Genomic DNA, 18,902 nt, shown 5'->3' with positions numbered 1-18,902 from the left:
TGTACCGGTGCAGGAATGGCTGCCCCCATACTACACAGCAACTTATTTATATAAATTATAGTAGATTTTCTGAAGTAAACACACAGTGCAGGGCAGCAGCACATTATATTTTAGTTACTTTTATACACTTTCATATTTTGGTGTTAATGTTCCTTTAAACTATTGACTATCTATTCCCTTCACGTATACAAGTATTTCTAGTCCTGCAAATTTTTTTTACTTAATTAGTTATCAGTGAGAGTTAGTCTAGGTTCCTAGTGGGCATTGTGTTCCCTGTAACAGAGGAACATGACGCAGTGGAGCTGTCGCACCTTAACTGTGCGTTACGTCCCATTTAGTGAAGCATACAATCAATGAAAAGCATGCTTCATGGTCGCTCAACGTGTTTGTTTATGCACTGTGTGCATTGGGCTTTATTCTTATAGCAGAGAAGTAATTAATTATGACTGTTTGTGAATTGGGACATATAAACTTGCTTTTTTTTTTATTTTTATTCCCATTTAAATTTAGGAGGAGTCGGAGTTGGTTCATTTTTTTCCGACTCCAGGTACCCAAAATTGCCTCCGACTCCACAACCCTGATTTATAGGCCTGAACCTGACCTGCCTATGACATCACGGAGGGGACGGGGCAGGGCAGGCACGTGTCTATAAATAGAAGCGGACAGACCTGGGGCTCAGGTCATGGGCGGGGAGGGAGGCGGAAGGGCTCGCCCCACTGCGACCCGTTTTTGATGTTGTGTTGTTGGGCCAAACCCGCAGGTCCCGTGGGTTACGGGCCGGCATGCACATCACTACTGTGCTGCTGTCAGCTACTGAGCTTAGGGACTGAAGCACAATATATTGTGTGTATACATAGAATATAAATGTCACAATACAAGGCTTACTGTATTAGTAAATAATAGAGATTTTCTTTACATGGCAGTACTGAAACCAGTGCAATTTTCTCATGATTGATTTTCTACGTGAGATTTCTTAATTGTCTCCATTATGGTGAAATGTCCATACCGGGCCTTTCTGCCCTGCACACCTTTCCTGTCACAGAGCTGGTTATACTGGTATACAAGTAACTGAGGTGCACAAACCTCATTTCCTGATTCATTGCCTCTTCCTCACTGGCAAGGACATGTACTGACATTTTATATACTGATATTATATATACACATACACACACACACATACACACACACACACACACACAATAAGTATATGTATATGTGTGTGTGTGTGTGTGTGTGTGTGTACATATATATAGTCTGTACTATGCATTTATTTTGTTCTGTACAATGTCAGGCCAAGCCTAGGCAACCGGGCCATTGCACTTATTAGTTTGTGCTTGAACAAATGTTGGCAAACAAGCAGTAACAGTCACAAGGGCCTGGACTAGGGGTAGGTGAAAAAAGTGGCACATGCCTAGGACCTCTCCTGCCTACCCCCAGTTCCAGCCCTTGTTCTTAATGCCCTTCAGTTGGAATTAGTGGTGTTGGTCCGCATGTATATTTATTTGGTATTGTTTTATATTGCCATCATTTCCCACAGCACTTTACATAGTAAGGGGGGATACAAGCATATGACCAAAACAGCTAACATATACAGAGAAACATTTCTTCAAAAAAAAAATCCAACTTTTATTTAGTAGACCTACTGTTTTTTGATTACATACAGAGATATTAGAGAGAGAGATAAATAATTGTGAAACAAAGTGCTACTGTTTTAAAGCCATTTAATCAATCAAAACCATATTTTTTGTCAACAACAGGCTGTAAGGGCAGGGGCAGACGAAGCATATATCCACTTCTCTCAGCCCTGCACTTTTCTGCTTGGCTTAGACAAGCGGATCCGCTTCCGCATGACGCTCTGCGTACGTTCGGTTTCGCCTTTTCCGGGCCGACCACCGATCCACTCCATTCTGTGTGCGCACCCTCTGGTTGTTGCTATAGGTTTTAGTGCACACACACAGAGCGGTGTACGAAAGCATATCCCCTTCTCTCAGCCAGGCAGAAAAGTGCAGGGCTGAGGGAAGCAGATATACAATCTCACAAGGAGGATCCTCCTGATCTTTTGTTTTGTTTGATCCTTGTATGTATGTATGTATGTATAACTTTATTTATAAAGCGCCACAAGGGTATGCAGCGCTGTACAGTCTTACAGAATACAAAATTACACACAGGGAGGACGAGTGATATAATAAATAAATACAATAAATACATATATGTATATATATATATATATATATATATATAAGTGCCATGTGGTAAGAGATACAGTAGGAAGGAGGTCCCTGCCCCGTAGAGCTTACAATCTGAGTGGTTGGGTAACATACAGGCACAAACTGGAAGGTAAGAGTGCCTCAGGTATGGGCATTTGCCCATAAGCGCAGGACTGGGCAAAATAATGTCTTAGTGCTCCAGAAGGTAACAGCTGAGTTTTTCCTTAAAGAGAGTGGGTGAGTGTTCCCTACGGAGGGATTCAGGGATAGAGTTCCAGAGGTAAGGAGCAGCGAGATAGAAAGGTTTAAGACGAGAGAGCGCAGTCGGTATGGATGGTGTAAAGAGACGGAGGCTCTGAGAGGAGCGGAGGAGACGACCAGGAACATGTAGGGAGACCAGTGAAGAAATGTAGTGAGGAGCAGAGGAGTGAAGGGCTTTGAATGTCAGCAGAAGGATTTTGTAAGCTATCCTTTGCTTGACAGGCAGCCATGCTAGTGAGCTTAATTGAGGCTGAGCAGGATCCCTCTTAGGAGAGAGCAGGAGGATCCTGGCAGCAGAGTTTAAGATTGATTGCAGGGGAGAGTGGTGGGAGTCTGGGAGGCCGGTTAGTAGGAGATTGCAGTAATCTAAGCGGGAAAGGATAAGGGCATAGATTAGTGTTTTAGCTGTTGCTTGTGAAAGAAAGGGGCGTATCTTGGCAATATTGCGGAGGAAAAAGCGGCAGGTTTTGGCAGTGTTATTAATATGGTTAGAGAAGGAGAGAGACTGGTCAAAGATAACCCCAAGGCAGCGTGCAGAATTTACAGGGTTGATGGTCATGCCATCAATAATAATGGTGAAAGGAGGAGGAGGGCCAGGTTTGGGCGGGAAGACCATGAGCTCTGTTTTAGCTAGGTTAAGTTTGAGCTGGCGTCGGTTCATCCAGGAGGAGATAGCCAGGAGGCAGTTAGCAATCTGGGTTTGAACATCAGTGGTTGTACTTTTGTTTGTTATTGTTTTGTTCTTGTTTCTCATGGAACTTCAAGGTATATATCCCTGCCAGGAGGCTCCCATGCATGTCAGTAATTAATGAACAGGGTGCAGGATGTAGTGTTGCAGAAAAATGCCACATATGACATAGACTTAACAGTAATACAGCCTACCCTAATCCATGATTATCTTCCTTATTTCATTTCTTTAAAATGACAATAACCGTATATGCAGTCTGACTAACAGATGAGGTTACTACAATTTCTTATTCAATTTGTATGTTTTAACAAATATAATAACATTTTAAAGAAATTAAAGTAAACTACCCATAGAGAACAAATTCTACCTTTTTTTAATTATTTTATGCTGTAATTGGTAGATGTGTGTTATTTGTGCATTGATATTGCAAGTATGTATATACATGGATATGTATTGGGTTGTATTTTGTTCACTGTTATGCTTTTGCAGGTGACATGTTGGAGTTATGTTGATCTCTCTCTGGCTTGCCTGCAGCTGCTTCCCTTTTATTTGAATGTAAAACATGCTGTCCAGTGGGTACCTAGTAGGAATTTGGAACTGGAGAGTCCTGTTGTTGGGCAAGGGCATTTTGATTTGGCTCTGGTTTTTCCCGAAAGCACTAAGATCAAAATTTCCTGTGTCCCTGTCGCCTTTGTTTGCACGAATGCCCTAAGGAAAACCTGCTTACAGTGTTGTTCCCAAAATATATTAACAGATCACAAACAAGACTAAATTCAAAGTCCTTTTTAATTTACATAATACTGCTGCCATGTAAAACACTGAAAATGCACTAGCAAAATCGTTTTAATTCTTGGAAAGGTTAATTTTATAATGCCCAGATCTGGCTGAAAAAAGGTAGATCTGGGCATTATAAAACAGCATAGTTCTTTACTGATACATGTCCGACTGTATTTCCATTCACTGCTTGCATGCAATGTTAATCCACAAAATCAAATGCTTTAAGCCTGTGAGGCTCCAAATGTTACTTGTTTGCCCAAATGCTTTAATAAAGGCCTTTAATTTTAACTGATTGCTGTTCTTTGGAAATACATTTCAGAAGGTAATTTAGTCAACAATAGCAAAACCTCCACCAAAACCTATCAGTATCTTCTGGAAGTCGCCCGAAGTTTCCTCTCAAGGCAACTTCGGGCGGCTTCTGGAAATCGTAGCGACGCGTATGCCATCCCACCGGCGATTCATATTCTTGCCGGTGGGATGGCATTGTGGGAAATTAGTCGCCCGCGGCAATGAAGATTTGTCACAGGGTGACTAATCTCCCCGTCTGTCACCTTCCTTAGGAGATTCTAGAGTGACATGGGCCCAACTGCCCTAGTGCAGTAACCCATAATAACCACTCTGCATTTTCTGTCATTCTGCTGCATGCTGGAGACTGACTGATTATTGCTTTGGGTTACTGCACTGGGAAAATGTGACCTTATATTATTATTATTATTATTAACATTTATTTATAAAGCGCCAACATATTCCGCAGCGCTGTACAGTAGAACTCCCATTTTGCCTTTTTTTTTTAGCACCTGCTGGCAAGGCAGATGAATTTTTGAATTTTCAGTTTGCACACAAAACTGCAATTCCACAAGATCACGGGATGGTCTGTTAAAACTAACCCCAAATCTGATATAAATGACTAGATGGGCCACTATGGTCAACATTGGTCAGACTACCCAACCAAATGTGAGCATATATGGCCAGCTTTAAAGATTTATGTCAGTCCAATAGATGTTACCTAATATCTGTTTTTCTACATTTTATGGTTTGTCGTGCACTATGCACTATTTGCACTATGACTAAAAAAATCTTTTCCAAAATCTATTCAAAAATATTTGAAGAGAAAAAAATTTACCACACTCTCAGCCACAGAAATCATATTGCCTTGAGTTTGATAGTATTGTACAAATTCTGCTGACATGTAACAAACGTTTGTGCTTGTGAATAACACAAATGTACTATTTTATACACACACAACAGCTGGCTGAGAATACTGAGACTGTGTCTGTTGTTTTCCCTAGGCATATGCATCTGGCTGTGATATTGTCATTTTGGGAAGTGACTTTGAAAGATTACAAGTTATTCCTGGAGTTCAGCATGGAAATATTTTGGTGGGATGTGTGGATTGTTCCATGCAGCAAGCAAGGGTAAGTTCCACTTAATGCAGTTAATGGTTTCAACAGTAATATTATTAAAAGCAATTCATTTACAAATGCAGGTTTTTTTTGTTTTTGTATAGGTCTCTAAATAAAATTGCAATATTGTCTTTTAGAGAATCTAAATGCAGGCCTGTAATGTAAGACAGCATAGGGTAAACTATGATGAACATTATGTATAGATAACTTACATTTCACAGAATTATTAGCCTAAATGTTTCTTTATTAAGGAAATGGTGCTTTAATTAGAGCAAATTGCTAAGAAGATGAAAAACTAAAGAAATCGATATTAAGTGCTATTTTTGATAATGAGTATGGAATGGATAAAAAGAACACAAGAGCGAAACTGAAGAAAGTAGAAAGTAAGGAGGGGGCAGGATGACTGCGGTATCACAGGGATGCATAAATTCATACCCAGGATTAGTGCCTACATTCCCAACTAAGAGAAGGAATAGTAAAGTAGTGTTTTGTAGTTGCAATCATCTTTTTCAAAAGATTATCATTCACCCACTTACATAGATCAAAGGAGAATGTTATTTGCAGTGGAATAGGGAATGTTTCTAGAGAAAGCCTTTGAAGGTTAAGAATCAAAAGAAAGGAGAGGCATGAACAGGGCATCATTTTTCACAATATTTGTTTAATGGCAACTATATATATGTAGATTTGGAGTTTTTTTTTCTCCCATAATAACGTAAACCTTCATTTAAAAACTGCATTTTGTGTTCAATTATGTTATCTTTGACTAATAGTTAACGGTTTTTGATGAGCAGAAACATTTAAGTGTGACAAACATGCAAAAGAATAAGAAATCAGGAAGGGGGCAAACAGTTTTTCACACCACTGTGTATATGTGTATATATATATATATATATATATATATATATATATATATATATATATATATATATATAGACAAGCAGAGTACCGCACACAAAGGGACTTTATGAAAACAAAAAAGGTTTATTGGAAAAATTTGGATTTTTCCAATAAACCTTTTTTGTTTTCATAAAGTCCCTTTGTGTGCGGTACTCTGCTTGTCTATTGAATTGTTTGACCAGCACCGAGGGCAGTTGTTTTTTGCTCAGAGGGTGTGCTCCTCTCTGTCTATGTATGTATGTATATATATATATGTATGTATATATATATATATATATATATATATATATATATATATATATATACATACATAGATATATACACATTTTGATAAATCTGCCCCTTATATTCACTACTGGGCATATTTTGGCAAAAAAAACATTTGGGGTGCATTTTCTGGCAGAAATCGGTCCCATGTGCACAGTAACAGACATTGACATTAAGGGGCGTATTTATTAAAATTGGAGACAAACATCACCAGTGATGTTGCCCATAGCAACCAGCCAGATCTTCCTTTGTTTTTTAACTTCTAGGTGACCATTCAAATCTAATTTCACACCACCTGTGATGTTTGTCTCCAATTTTAATAAATTTCAGTTACTGCACATAAAGGGCAGTAGTGGGTATTAGTAGTTTTCTCTGCTGGCATGCACTTATGACCCTAAGTGGAGAAGAATAGTGCCTAATTATGCACAGTGTGTAAAACCAGTTTGTCAGTACATAATGGAGTTGCTTCCAGTATTTGCACTGGTTTTATCAGATGACTGTGAAACATCTGTTGTTAGACTCATTGGCGTAAATATGGACCCCCGCAATGCGGGGGGGGGGGGGTCTGAGGGGGCCTCTACAAGCATCTGCCACTGCTGCCAGGATCTGAGGGGGCCTCTACAAGCATCTGTGGGTGGCTCTCAAAGGCATTTCCTTTATCATCCCTCTCTCCACCTTTGGTAGTGCCAAGGAGGGAAGGAGCACAAAGGGAATAGGGACACATACAGGGTGGAGGCAGAGGGAGGACAAAGGGAATAGGGAAGCAGACACACACAGGGTGGAGGCGGATGCGGAGCACACCAACGGGATTGGAAGGGATGGGGAAAGGAAGTGTTATTAACCAGGGGCATCGAAAGTTCCTTCTAGGAGGGCCCCTGAAAGTTCTTCTGCAGGGGGGGCCCACAAACTGTAGTTATGCCACTGACTAGACTGACCCTCTCCCGATCTGACCTTCAAGGTACAGCACCTTGGCAAACATATTACATTTTATTTTTTATGGTGGTTACACTGCAAAATTGGCAAAATGGCCCTAAAAGGCAAGTCAGCCAATATGCTGGACCAATGTGACCATCAACTTAACTGTTTTCCAGCATGTCCAGCCTAAAAAAAAGAATTTTTAGAGGGTTGTCTGAATTCAGGAAGTGTGTAGACTGTAGACAGTCACTAACACTCTCGGCCTTCAAAGAGAGCTGTTGAATAAAGTCTGTTAATCAGTATAAAACTTTCTAAATTTGCGAATATCTCAGAAATCACAAACAGAAAATGAATAGAAGGTAGTCACTTTTTGTAACCCTCAAAAACCGTGCTAGCACTTCAGTCATTTCACTTCTATCTGGCTGTTTTCACATGTGGTGAGAAAGTGCTGGTGGGACATTGCACTGCTGGATGCCAATAAATGCCATCTGGTCAGCTGCCCTCATACTACTGCTAACACTTATAAGGAGTCCTCATTAACAAAAGGGTTAATGGTAATTCAGAAAATGTTTTTGGCTGTTTAGGTTCTGGAATGTTGAAATAATTATTTTCCTTGTTTTTAATAGATTGCAGCTTCATATGGAAATGTGATTTGCATCTTTGAACCAGTCAATCTTTTGCAACAGAAGACTTCACAATCAGATGTAAGTATTTATAATCTTAATCATCTGTAGAGCTTGGAGAGGGTATAGAGAAGGTAAATCAAATTAATTTTCATTTATTGCTCAGTGGGAAATCTCCCCTCCTACAGGCAATGAAACACCTAATAGTATCCACCCCTTTAAATTAGTTGGAATCACAGCATATAAAACAAATTACCACTGGAGATGAGATTTCCTGCCAGACGATGATGTGCCCCGTTTGTCAGCACCCTTAATGGCACAGGTTACATAGTAGATAACAGATTAGCCCAGTAAAACACCATTGTATTCTACAGAGCATATATGTTATCTGCTGTGTATTCTGTGCTTTAGCCCCCTGGCTAAATAGTATAGTAAACACACAACGTTTACCAGTGCATGGCAACAGTACATATTTTAAGAACACAGTTTTTGGGTGTTACTGTTCCTTTAAGGGGCTAATGTAAAATTGCATCATTACCACATAGCATGCATTATGTATTACCAATAATGACTTAGATACTACTAGAACTGTCAAATCCAGTTGGCTGTATTCAAATGCTCCAGCATACACACACACACAGTAGGTGCATGACATGGGACATGGGGAGAGGGCTCAGATCTGAAAGGTTGGTCACTGTAGCTGATTTCCAAATTGTACTGGTGTGACTGACTGGTATGATTTGATTAGTTTGTGAAGAAATTGCCAAAATTGTATTAAAAAAATCTGCTTGTATAGCCATCTTAATTTTAAAGCCAAGTGTACTTATGTCTGATTTAGAAGTGGGTTAAAAGTATTGTCTTAAGGGGGAGCTGTCACTTCAAAAAAAAAAAAAAAAAAAAACTACCTAACTGTTATAGTTTTAATATATGTGATCCACAGTCATTTGTTACAAGTATAGTTTTGAGCCAAATGTGAGCTCAACATGGCATTATTTAATTCTGCATGTAACACATTGATGCTGTGAGAAAATGGAGCATTAGTTAGTAAAATCTAATTCTGGCAATTCCCCAGTCCCATACCATAAGTAAGGTGTCCCCAAAAATAGACACCTTTAAGATGTTAGCTTAGGGCAGCATGCTAACCAACTGTAAAACCTATACAATTTATTTTCTCTTGAAGGGCATAGAATTAAAAAAAAAATCAACTCAGAGTTATAAATAAAGTTAGAAGTAGAAGTTGGACTGCAACCTAACACAAACAAAACAAGACTTTAATTTAGTACCCGTTCTTATCTCTTTACCGATTCTTAAGCAGAGTGTTCGAACTCAGTGGCAGAAGAGCGGACAGATTGTGCTCGACTCCGTTGTCCATAATTTGACATGGGACCCAACTGGTGAGTTGAAGATTTTCATGCTAATTTGTGTTTTACTCCTAACCATTGTGTTGTTGCTATTTTTATTTGTTGCTAGTTTTTTATTATTTTTTTTGTATCTTTTTTTCGACAGAACATGAATTTTAATGTGATAACTGCAATCTATACTTTAAAAGAAATCCTTATGTCGGTTGCATTTTTGATGGACTTCTCTAAGGCTAATGTCACACTTAAGGGGCCATTTACTTACCATTTGTTTTCTAATCAGATTTTTATCGCTAAAAGTCGCAGAAAAAAAGATTTACTATGCGTCCCAACAGTTAAAAATCGGAATCCGACAATTCGCCAGCTTAAACCTGCCGAGATCATGTAAAAGTCAGTGGCAGATGTCCCTTACCTTTCCTGAAAGGTTTTGGATTTTTGACACTGGTTTTTGTGCGACAATTGAAAAATTCGAGTTTTCGTGGCAACAACTTGAAAAAGTCACAGTTTCTGTGACTTTTCCCCACATACTTTTTCAGTTTGAATTTTTTAGTAAATGAGTTTAGTCTAATTTTTTAAAATACAAATGTGAGAAATGTTTTAGTAAATCTGCATCTTGGTGTTTTACCAGTACCAACCTGTGTGCATCTGTAGGCAGTTACATCTATGGTAATCTCCTGGTACAGCCCACATAGTTGATTGATTTTGTGTGCAGCGACGGGCATTGATGTCACTGTTAACAGATAATACTGTAAATGTAACATTAGCCTAAATGCTCTTCATGTTGTATGATTAGGACGGTAAATAGCTTGTAAAATTTTAATAAATTACACTTTATCGTATCAGAACCCACAGATGCAATACACATAGCCCTATAAATGAATCGTTTAGCATATATCCTTTTTTTCTCACAGGTACTCGTCTACTAACTGGTTCTACCGGACTTCAGCTTTGGGGTAATATTACCTTAGAAAGGTTATCTTGTGATGACCAGCAAGAGAAGGCCAGTGTTGACCATGCTGAGTGGAATTGTATCTGGCAATGCAAGTAAGAAAACTTAAAAAAAAAAAAATCCATTATTTAAGTATTAGCAAAAAATTATTGTCCAGATCTTAAGGTGTATGGATTACTATAGGGCATGCTGTGCCACTTTCAGCCTGAAGCTAAAAAGTTCAGCCCCCGTTCTAGTTTATTACCTTTTAGTTTCTCTGGTGTGGTCCTTCTCCTTTTCTGTTGGGTGGCACGCATGTTCGGTGTGCCCTGGGATGCACATAAAGCCCCAGGCATTGCACATGCGCAAGGGTGCTCGGAGGTCTACTTTGCTTTTAAGAATGAACTGTGTCATCAGAGACAATGATATTCTTTAAATTGGCATTAAACTTCTGAACTGACAGTTTGTCAATGTGTTTTACAGAACTGCGTTTTCTGTTCATTTAATGAAGTTTTCCCCAGATGGAGAATTTTTTGCTACTGCTGGAAAGGTGAGAATTCTTCTCTGTATATTCATTATAAGGTAGCCCACATAAATCTGCTGTTGAAATGTAGAAAACTCACTAGGCATATGATCTTTACTCAATATTTCAAGAAAACCATTTTAAACCTTCACCTCTAAAATTATCAAGTTACATTTCTTAGGTTACAAAATATTAAATTCCCTTAATCTGCACTTTCAGTGCTCTGTTAATACTAATTGGGCAGAACTGAGTGGTAATATTTAAAAAAAAAAATCCTTAATACAGGTATGGGATCCCTTTTCCGGAAACCCAATATCCAGAAAACTCCGAATTCTGGAAAGCCTGTCTCCCATAGACCTCATTTTAATCAAATAATTCAGATTTTGAAAATTGATTTCCTTTTTCTCTGTAAAAATAAAATAGTGCTTTGTATTTGATCCCAAATAAGATATAATTAATCCTTACTGGATGTAAAATAATCCTATTGGGTTTAATTAATGTTTTATTGATTTCTTAGTAAATTTTACGTATGAAGATCCAGATTACAGAAAGACCTCTTATCCGGAATACCCTTGGTCCTGAGCATTCTGGATAACAGGTCTTATACCTGTATTCCTAAAGAGCAAATGTAATTTCTTCTGTTTTAGGGTAATAATACATTCCTATAAATAATGGGAATCCCATTAGTAATAAGTTAAAACCCTCCACCCTCCATCCCAGCTTTAGGAATCTGAGATAAAATAAACATGTCTTTCTAAGGAAACTGGACAAATGTTCTCTTTTTAAATTAAACATGTCACTGCAACTTTATTTATATTAACAGTAATTATTCAGGCAAAAATCCATTTAAAAGCTTCCCAACATTGTATTTCAGACTCGAGAAAGTTGCTTGAATCAGTGGTCTCGACATTTTATTTAAACTTTTTGAGGGAAGTTGTTACTGATAGGTGTACATTTGTTATTCCGATATGTACGATCTGGGAGGAATAAAAATAGCCATCTTACCTTCATTTCTAGGACGACTGTCTGGTTAAAGTGTGGTATAATACTGAAAGCTGGCATTCTGCTGTTACATCTCCTGTTACAAGTCCTGACAAACAAGGGCAAGGTGAAGTAGATTTCTCATTTATCTACCTTGCCCATCCTCGAGCAGTAAATGGATTCTCATGGAGAAAGACAAGTAAATATATGCCAAGGTCAGTATACTTTTTCTTATTGGTATCTGTTTTTTTCATCCCCTGCTATGGCATTCCTATAAAATATTAGTATTTTTATTTATATTGCGCTCCTTTTCCATGCAGCACTGTAATGATGTGAATGTGCTTTTTAGTAAAGAATTATTCTTTTTTTCCAGTTTAGATCAGCAGCTAAGGGAGATCAGGCACATAATTTCAACAATGACAGCTGCAGTTCTAATCAATACTGTGCATGCCTCACTGTACCCACTTGCTTGCATAGTATTAATCTGATTGGCTGCAGCACTATGATGTATGGGGTGGGGCTTGTGTAGTAGCGCTTAACGTCACAGCTGTTTTTGCTGAAGTTTCTACCTGCTGCCAATCTCTGCATTAATGGAGGGGGGAGGAGGAGGGTTTGGCGATTCCCTTTTTGCGGACAGGAAGACCAAGGTTGTCCAACTGGTAAGCGACAATATTATCTAGTCATAAAATCTAAACTATCTATTTTTGCTCAGTGATTATATTTGTAAAAGTGTTTTTTTGTTTTTTTTTTGCAAAGTCCTACCACTTTGCAAAAAGTGAACAACCCCTTTAAGTTTCTTGTTTTGAGCGCAGTAGCAGTGAGAAAGGAAACATTCACATGGATAATATTCTCTTTGAACATCTAAGGAGATGTTTCTGTTTTTTTTAATTAGTTATAACAAAATAAAAAAAAATTGCTTGACCGATCCCAAATGCATTTGTATTTTTCAAATGATTAACAGTCGGCATTATTTTGCAAAATGTCTGTTTTGTAGCAGAGGAAATTCTGCTATTCCTTCATTTTTTTCACCATAGAAACAGATCCAGTGGAATTAAGTAATACCTGTACCTGTATCTCCTGAATTTAGTTAAATGTGATGTTAGTTAAAAGTTTCTGTTTCTCTATTTCAGAGGCTCTGTTTGCAATGTTCTTCTTACCTGCTGCAAGGACAATGTATGCCGCCTGTGGGCTGAAACCCTCTTGCCCAATGACAGCCTTTTATCTGGTGACGGCTTCAACTTAATGGCAGAGCCTGACAGTGTAAACAATAACTTTAAAAGAAACTCTTCTAGTAAAGAACGTGTACAGAGTGCACTGGAGGTTAGTAAAAAGTAATTACTTTACAAGGTACTGTTAAAAAATTTGAATTATTTGCTTATGATGGAGACTTCATGTAATTTAGAACTTTCTGGATAACAGGTTTACGGATAAGTGATCCCATACCTGTATGTAGAATTGACTGGTTTGAGCAGTTGAATTCAATTATTTTCTGTGGGTACTTCAGTTCAGTGCTGACACCCTGTCAATCCAACAAGTCCCATAAGAAAAGTGAAGAATAAGCATTATATAACCCTGCAGTGCTGTTCTATGGTGGAATTTACCGAACTGGAGAAATAAAAAAAATCATGTTTACACTGGAAACTACATCATATAGCTGAGAACTACCTTTTGCAGCAAATAGCAGCTTTAAGTATTGAGTCAGTTATGTAGCAGCTTTAAAGACAATTTAGAAGTGATTTTGGCCCGCTCTTCCAGGTTAATTTGCTCCGTGTTGTTCAGATTAGGGGAATTACCTCAATTTTTAAGTAGACCCACACATTTCCAGTTGGATTGAGATCATGACTTTACTGGGCCATTGTGTGACATTCACTCGTGTTACTTTAGCCTTGTGTTTGGGGTTATTGTGCAACTAAAAGGTGAACTTTAGCTCAAGCTGCTCTTTTTAGCAGGCTGAAACAGGTTTTCTCAGTATGTGCACTGTGCTATTCATTCATTCTGTCTTATGATGCTGCCAACATTATACTGCTTATATGTATAGTACTTTATTAGGTGGATCATAACAATAAACTTAAAGGACAAGTCAACCCAAAATATAATTTTTTGCCTATTAAAAGAAACCATAATTCTAAGCAACTTTGCAATATTCATTAATATACATTGTTTTTGACTTATTTGTATGTATAATTGCTATAAAAAGCTGTGCTTGCCAGTCTTTTTCAATTCTCTGCCCTGGTGGCTCAGACTGTTGAAACAATGTAGGCAGCAGATTGACAGACTTGACTTGCTGGAGGAGACTGATGTTTGCAACATTGTTTAAAAAGTAACAACCAGGAATTGAGCAAATGCTGCTTTCAATAGCAATTACATTTACAGATAACTTTTAAAGCATTAAAAATTGTCAATAAATTGACAATGGAAAATTGCTTAGAATTATGTTTTATTTGGCAAAAAAATATTTGTGAGGTTGACATGTCCTTTAACAAGCATTTTTTTTATACATAAAACAATCTCTAACTTTGAGTTTCAGCACTTTGCACAAAATGTTTGTGTAGGATTTGTTATCAGGGGCGGGCCAAGCCGACCGGGCGCCCTAGGCAACCCGGTCGGCCAACTCCGCCCACCTCCCCGCCCCCCCCCCCCCGAACGGCGCATGCGCGACAAAGCACAGGAGGCGGTGCAGGGGGGGTGGGGCAATTAGATCGGTCATTGCCTCCGCCGCTAATGACAAGCGGCGGTGGCAATGACAAAGTAGCACTAGGGGTAGGCAGGAGAGGTTCCTGCCTGGCGCCCCTCAATCATTGTGCCCTAGGCAGCTGCCTCTTCTGCCTACCCCTAGTTCCGGCCCTGTTTGTTATTCTTTAAAATTATCCAGTGTCTGGATATATTGTATGCTGAGTGGTTCCATATGTAATGTACCATATATGAATGTGCTACATAAATATAAAATGAATAGCAGTATTTATTTGACAATAAAAATGTTAATCTTATGGAAGCTATTGTGCCCTACATGTATCTAATATGATTGTATGTGTTGTAAGTGTGTGTTTTTTTTTTTAACTATTATATTTTGCATTTTTCTTTTAGTCAAATTTAAAGCATTTCAGGAGAGGTAGGAGTCGGTCTTTGGCTCTTGTAGCTCACACTGGGTATCTTCCCCATCAGCAGAATGCTCATAATGGCCATCGGAACACTCCTTTTCATGGCAATGCTCTTTGCCACTTTCATATAGCAGCCAGCATCAATCCAGCCACAGGTAATACTTATATCTGCAACTGAAAAAGCATGAAGCTGAATGAAAAAAAATGTCATTCTTAGCAACTTTCCAAAATACATGAAACATTTTCAGTGAGTATAAACAGCCAGACAGATGCAGCTTTCAGTAGGATTACTGTTAACAAGTATCTTTAAAGCAATTAAAGATGTATAATTAAGTATATTGTATATGTTAGTTCTCAGGAGCAGAAAGGTACTCTAGCCACTGGAGCCCTTTATAAATGTACCATCTGGGGAGCCTTTGTCTTACAGGACCTACTGTTATACCACCTCTGCACATCTAATTGCTGCCCCGATAGTTCCTTTTATGATTTGGCTAAATATTTAGGAAGTGACTACTGTTTCTGTAAACAAATGCATCTGATAAAGAGGCACAGGTGGTTTGATACTGTGATATCTAGTGATGAGCGAATCTGTTCCGTTTCGCTTCGCCGAAAAATTCGCGAATCTTTGAAAAGATCCGCGAAACGGCGAAAAATCCGCGAAACGGCGAAAATGTCGTGCGACAAAAAAATTTGTCGCCCGCGGCTATTATTTTGTCGCGCGGCTATTGTTTCGTCTCTTGCGGCTCTTGTTTCGTCGCGCGCGGCTCTTGTTTCGTCGCCCGCGGCTCTTGTTTCGTCGTGCGGCTCTTGTTTCGTCGCCCGTGGCTCTTGTTTTGTTGCGCGGCTCTTGTTTCGTCGCCCGCTGCTATTGTTTCGTCGCGCTGCTATTGTTTCGTCGCGCGGCTCTTGTTTCGTCGCCCGCGGCTATTGTTTTGTCGCGCGGCTATTATTTCGTCGCCCGCAGCTCTTATTTTGTCGCACGGCTCTTGTTTCGTCGCGCGGCTCTTGTTTCGTCGCGCGGCTCTTGTTTCGTCGCCCGCGGCTATTATTTTGTCGCGCGCTATTGTTTCGTCGCCCACGACTATTCTTTTTTGACGCCGGCGACAATTTTTGGACGTGCGGCGAATTTTTCCGCGGCGAAATTTTTCATCCGTTTTGCGAAACAATCCGCCAATGCCGAAACGCGGAAATTTGCCGCGAATCCATGCCTGGCGAAACTTTTCGCCCATCACTAGTGATATCCTGTGTAGGGCAGTGACTGGTGCTGGGGGATATATTGCCCCTGGATCTAATGTGCTTAAGTAGTCATTAATAATAGAGAAGAAGCTTTCTTTGTAGATAGATGAAAAACAATATTGCAGTGGACACTGTGGATGACTACTTGAAGTTATTCTTTTAATATTGTGTATTTTTGGAAACCATGCTAATCATTATATAGAATTACACTGTCAAGACTAAAAAAAAAAGTGTTAAAGAAGAAAATATTTCTAATGTATAATTTTTCATAGCCCACCCTCTGTTGCAGAATTACATCTCCAAGCATTAGGCAAGAGTATTATGTGATCATGTGAGCATGAACTCTTTGCCAATACTTTGCTTGTATAAGTAACACCAAGGAAATAAATTGTTACACATAAATTGTACAATAACCACATTGTTGCATAGCAGTAAGCTACAATCGTGACAGCAAAATATGCACCAAAGCAATACAGTGTTTCTTTGTTTCTGTGCTGAACTTAGTTTGATAAAGCTAAACCATTAACTTGGAATTGTGAACGTTAGCAAGCAATAAGTTAACCATAAAGAGTGGGTAGCTTGCTTATTTATCTCCTATCTGGGCCCATTAGTCCAGTTTGTTTAAAATAAATTGTCCTTCCACTTTCCGGCATTGATTTGAGCAATGGCAAAAATTCTCTAATATATGTGGCTCAGGTGCAGTGTCTTACAGGTATTGATAAAAATACTTACCCCCAAAATGTAGCCTTTGAACTTTTTTTTTTCTTGAAGAAGACCCAAAATTAAAGTGATATCATGGTTGATAAGCTGACTGATTTCAGGGCAGCAATACACCATATTTCTTATTAAAAGTGGTTGTCCAGTAGCTTGGAGATGGGCCTTAAGTGTCTGTGGGGTTTTAGTTTAACAAGAGACGGAGGGCTCTTCTGGAGGCATGTCATTTATATGTATTTATTGTTGTTTGTGGGCCCTTTGCCAATTCTGTGTACTTTATTGGGGACAATGGATCTAGATTTGTTGCAAGCAATGTAATTTGTTTTGTGTTTTATTATGTACCATCTTTTTAAACTAACCACATGGTAACAAGAGCTTTGCTGTGGCCTCTCTATAAGCCCTAAGAAAATTGCCATACAGCCAGTTTGAATGTGGGCTGAAAACGTGAACACAGATAAATTCTGTGTAGTCATTTTTACTGTCTGGCATCTGGAAAACATATTTATAAAGCAGTGGTCCCTAATATATACTGTCAACCTTGTTTAATCTTTCAGACATCCCACTCCTGCCATCTATCACATCTATGAGTCTCAATGAGACGGAAGAGAAAAGTGGACCTTTTGTTGTACACTGGCTAAATAATAAGGAGCTGCATTTTTCTTTGTCAATAGAAGTCTTTCTTCAGCAGCTCAGGAAAAACCTAGAGCAGCAATCCTCAGAAGTCAGCACTGATGAAGCCAACCATGCAGAGGAGAACTCAGATGAAGGCAAGTCTCTTAATTCATGTGACAGCTATTACATTGCCCTTCATTGTATATGGTTTTCTCATGTAGATGCAAAATTATTTTACATTCTTGTATTTGCCTCTCTGTTAACTTGCATTTTGTTATGAAATATTTCCCATCCACTGAAGTACAAATTAACTATGTGATACACATTACTAGGATCTTCTCAGGTTTATTTTCATCTCAACTACATACAAGTACACAGTGAGACAACATTCAAGCACCTATTTAAATCTACAATATACAGTGTATATTTAACAAAAATATACAAAAACAGGCACAAAACAGCAAAGACAGTAACAATCCGATATAAATGAAATTGATCAGTCTAATACTGCAATAAATAATAAATCGGCATATTATTCTATATATCTAATGCAACAGAAATTAGCTGATCTTTGAATGTAATGCCAACTTTAGTCTTATTGATGAGGTGGTAGGCTAGATGTACTTGGTTGTGGCCTAAATAAACCAGGTTTTTTTTTTATTTCAAAGTGTCTGCTTGTATGTCTTCATTCTCGATATTGGGGATTTTACTATACTAAATTAATTTTCCAATTAAGGCTATATATTTGTATTTAAACATTCATTTTCTTTCAGATAATATGTTAGAAAAATAATTTTTTTGGCATAAAATAGCTTACATAAGTTCACATATGCAGAGATAGAGTGTTACATGTAAATGCATTTAGGACAACATTCATTTCTGGTGTAGGCCCTTTAACTTTTAAATTGTGAATATGTTAGTGTTCTTATTGTCTACAAACTTGTGCCTACACTAGGCTCTACACCCAGGGGGTAAACCACTAAAAAATACAGCAAAAATATAAATAATTAGCACTGGATGTAATATTCATAATTTAGGCAAGACTGTTAACATTTATTTATTTGATATGCCAATATCTTCAGTAACTTTTAAAATTAATCTCTTTTAACTTTAATTTTCTCTTGCTACTCTTTCAGAGACAGATGAATTCTCTAGTGAAAAAAGAGAAGCAAACGGTGACAAAACAGTTTTGAATTCACCATTGATACAATTACCGGCATCTGTCATTGATCATGAAATTGAAATTTTGCTTTCTGAATGGAATAAGAATGCAGATATGCTTTTTAGCATCCATCCTGTGGATGGGTCATTGCTGGTTTGGCATGTTGATTGGTTGGATGAATATCAGCCTGGAATGTTTCGTCAAGTACAGGTAACTAAAATCACAACATAGGTTACCTCTAGACAGAGTTAA

The 18,902-nt window shown here is 38.4% G+C and overlaps 1 protein-coding gene across 3 annotated transcripts in view; it reads left to right on the top strand.

The window, feature by feature from the left end:
- dmxl1 (Dmx-like 1) overlaps positions 1-18,902 on the top strand; it is a 78,863-nt gene that overhangs the window by 16,276 nt on the left and 43,685 nt on the right. For 2 of the 3 annotated variants that reach the window (XM_002931732.5, XM_018090704.2), the window contains exons 2-11: positions 5,223-5,348; positions 8,042-8,119; positions 9,351-9,432; positions 10,308-10,440; positions 10,808-10,874; positions 11,865-12,043; positions 12,959-13,148; positions 14,913-15,081; positions 17,431-17,643; positions 18,625-18,860. In XM_002931732.5, coding sequence (XP_002931778.3) covers positions 5,223-5,348; positions 8,042-8,119; positions 9,351-9,432; positions 10,308-10,440; positions 10,808-10,874; positions 11,865-12,043; positions 12,959-13,148; positions 14,913-15,081; positions 17,431-17,643; positions 18,625-18,860 — 1,473 coding nt within the window. The remainder of the gene's footprint in view (positions 1-5,222; positions 5,349-8,041; positions 8,120-9,350; positions 9,433-10,307; positions 10,441-10,807; positions 10,875-11,864; positions 12,044-12,958; positions 13,149-14,912; positions 15,082-17,430; positions 17,644-18,624; positions 18,861-18,902) is intronic. The other variant, XM_018090697.2, reaches the window with a different exon arrangement.

The sequence above is a fragment of the Xenopus tropicalis genome, chromosome 1 (genome assembly GCF_000004195.4).
Source record: "Xenopus tropicalis strain Nigerian chromosome 1, UCB_Xtro_10.0, whole genome shotgun sequence".
Taxonomy (NCBI): domain Eukaryota; kingdom Metazoa; phylum Chordata; class Amphibia; order Anura; family Pipidae; genus Xenopus; species Xenopus tropicalis.
Note: the sequence above shows the minus strand (reverse complement) of the source record. Positions and strands in the feature narration are given on the sequence as shown.